The 3,498-nt window shown below is 31.4% G+C and overlaps 1 protein-coding gene across 2 annotated transcripts in view; it reads left to right on the forward strand.

Moving 5' to 3' along the window:
- Nucleotides 1-155: 155 nt before the first annotated feature.
- LOC106472468 (synaptosomal-associated protein 47-like) overlaps nucleotides 156-3,498 on the forward strand; it is an 8,511-nt gene continuing 5,168 nt past the window's right edge. For both annotated transcript variants that reach the window (XR_002613469.1, XM_022401036.1), the window contains exon 1: nucleotides 156-1,381. Coding sequence is in view for 1 of the 2 variants with exons in the window: in XM_022401036.1 (XP_022256744.1) it covers nucleotides 554-1,381 (828 nt within the window). In the remaining variant the exon portion in view is untranslated. The remainder of the gene's footprint in view (nucleotides 1,382-3,498) is intronic.

The raw sequence follows: 3,498 nt of genomic DNA on the forward strand, positions 1-3,498 counted from the left end.
ATATATATATATATATATATATATATAAATTAACGTTTTTAACCTGTAAAATCACGACAAAATATAAAATTGTGAAAACATTATGTCAATACTTTATAGTAAAAGCTAGCAGAGGGCTCTGTGTTACAACAACATGTTAAAGAAAGTATGAATAATACTACTACTACCAGTAGTAATACCCATAAATATAGGCTTATAATACGTAAAAGTTGTCTTTTTTGGTAACTGTGGTGTGATGTAGTCTTCGCTTAAACCTAAACATTATCAATGATTTTTTTACTTCGAAATATGAACTAAAAGAACTATTTCTGTACTAGTGCTATCTACTATAGACTATAGTATAACTTGGTCTATTAGTATTACAGCTAGTGCTAGTACTATTAGTAATACTAGTAAGTAGTAGTAGTATATATTAGTTATTAATATTATTTCTATCAATGATACAAAAAAAAAAAACCAATAACCAGAGCGCTTTCGGTAAAGCATGATTTCTTTCCTCAAGGGTAAATGGTAAATGCAGTATTATAGCAGTACTAGAACTTAGAAGCTGGAAATGGCAACAAGCGGGAAGATAGAGTCAATATATAGTAGGCCTAAAGTTACAACTAATGATAGTGTAGGTTTAGTGCATCAAACCAAATGTTCGTATTTTTATCCAGCTGAGGGAAGGTGGGCTAATGGTAATATGTTTTTAAGTAAAGACAAAATAGTTTTCTCTCTTGAAAAGACAGGAAGTGGTACTGAGGATAAAATTCTTCAGCTTTTGTTACGGAACATTACAGAAGTTAAAAAAAGGTCTTCAAGTTTAATTTTTCCTGCCATTATTGTTCAGGTTGGTGCAATGCCTCATTGGTTTGCATCGTTTCCAAACAGAGATATAACATTCAATTTATTAGAACTATTTTGGAAAGAATACCTGTTGTGTAAAACAATTTATCATGACGTTGAATCTAAAAAATGGGAAAGTGAAAATGAAGCTCAAAGTCTCGGGCAGGAAATGATGGAAATTATGTATGATTCTCATGCAACTCTACAAGCTGCAGCTTTAACTCTTCACCAGCAAGGAGACCAGCTTAGTAATGCTTCACGGGTGGTTGGTGATATAAATGAGAATTTATCTGTTTCAGAACGTTTCTTAGGCATGTTATCATCTGTGATGAACATGATAAAAGTGCCTAGAAGCCATAGTGTTCCAGAGATGACAGATAAAGAGAAAAGTTTCAAATTTTCAGCAAGTTTTTGTATTTCTACTCACAATATGGCAGAATACCAGAAATTGATTCAAGGGATAATAGATATTAGAAGTAGTGGAATAAGGCTTATAAGAAGTGATGGACAAATCAGCCATCATCTGAGAGGGAAATATATTTCTTCCATCAAGGTAACATTATTTATTTATTTATTTTGTATTTAAAGTCATATAATCTATATGTTTTGTACAGTGCAGTTTTTTAACATGTGAAAATAACTTCTTTTTTTTTCTGTGTTTTGCCAGAGGAAAAGGCAGAAGTCAAAATACACACCTAATTGTTCAGTTCTGAAAAATCTTCAGATTTCATTGATGCCACAATAAATATTGCTTGTATTTTGTTTGGTCTCGTATCTTGTTTGATGATGTAAATTATCATTTTAGTTTAGGTTATTACTATATCACATTATGTAAGGATTATTTTCATTTGTAACAAAATTAATCAGTTATAGATAAGTTATGTGTGAGAGGAAGCTTGCATCAATTTAAAGTTGACTATTAGTGAAAATAAATTTAAGGTGTAGAAACCTAGTTTCAGATTTAATTCTTTAATAAAATTATTTTCCTAATGAAGTGGTGAACAGATATGTTGCTTGTGTATATAAGAATGTATAGGGCCACATGATAGTTCCTTTTACTGGTCTTGGTGCTTTGATTAGTTGACAGACTGATATCACCATCTCTTTGTAATCTGATTTACTGATGCTCCTATAGATGTTGACATTGACAATAATGTTTTTTTTTATGTATTTCTACATATATATATGTAGTAGTTACATGTGACCCTTTTGGGCTAGATGTGGGAATGTATTTTCCTGCAGGATCTAAGTCTTAAATCAAAGATTATTATGTATCTGCTCAGAGCAGCTGGTGGGCTGGTTGGATCTGTGGGATAGTGTTCAGGGTAAGGGTGAATTGTATTCTAGAGATGAATTTCACTTAATCAGGTTAAATAGTAGGATGTTTTACAAAGTTCCAAATATATTCATTAAAGATAATGTAAACTACATTTGCATAGTGGTGAGGAAGAATATGATATTGGAAATAAACAAATTAATAATATGGTCAGGGCAATGAGGAGTTTGAAAATAGGAGATTTAGAGCACATAAGTTAAATGATAGTTTTATAGAAAAGTCTCAGATTTAGACAGACACAGTAGAATCAAGAATAAGCTTATTTGCTATTATTATAATGTTAATAGTAAAAAAAAAAAGAATTCAGGACTATAGTTATAATAGAAAACTATAATACATTATAATGAGAAGTACCGAAATTGGGTTAGATTTGGAGAATACTAATAATTGGTATTATTTGTAAATTCTAGAATTTTAATTATTTAATAGTGGCACTGTAAATGTTTTCAAAAGAGGATGAACTGTAGCATGTTAGGATTGATGACATAAACATTTATAGTCAAGTTCAATCTATAAGGATTACAATCAGGGTTTTTAAAAGTAGAAATTTTTTAATGGAAAATGCTACAGGTCACTTGATCAGACACGTAAAATTTCTTGACATGTTTTTCCTCAAAATAAGTATGATTCAAGGGGAAGAAGCATGATTGAGGTTTTTAAGATTGTGAGATCGAGGTTTGGATGAAATTTTCATAAAAGAACTTTGTAGATAAGCTAGAGGACACAACTTCCTTAAAGGCAGTGTTACTTTTCTAATAGGGTTGTAAGCCTAACAGAATATTTGGCTTTTAAATGTGATAGAAGCTGTAATATTGAAGGAGTTTAAAAGATTAGAGGAGAATTTTAGAGACCAGGGTTAGATATAAGAAAAATAGTTCCTTCATATAGTTTGGAACATCCTGTTCCTCTTAGGCTAAAGCCTGTTAGCTGCATCACCCCACAAAAGTTTGCCACACATTCCTGTCACACATTTACTCTTGGTATTCCTGTGATCCTTCTTTCAATTAGTATAGTGCCAAGGCTGTGCTTGAGTTTCTAGACCAAGTGTCAAATCCTGTAGAGGCTTGTATATGTTGGCAGAAGAAAGTGGAATATCCTATAGAGATCAATGGCTCCTTGGTATCCCTTGGAAATGAAACCAGAACTCCATACGTTAACTTTAAACTACACCACATTTTGAATGTAATTATATTCATATTGACCACATACTCGCTGGTAACTTTGGACGTCATAATTTAAGTTGAGACTATCAATTAATATTCATAACAGAAGCGAGGAAAATAATGTTTTTCATACCTAAGAGAAAAATAAACCAGATAATACAATGATTTTCT

Source organism: Limulus polyphemus, unplaced genomic scaffold, assembly GCF_000517525.1.
Source record: "Limulus polyphemus unplaced genomic scaffold, Limulus_polyphemus-2.1.2 Scaffold5355, whole genome shotgun sequence".
NCBI classification, from domain to species: domain Eukaryota; kingdom Metazoa; phylum Arthropoda; class Merostomata; order Xiphosura; family Limulidae; genus Limulus; species Limulus polyphemus.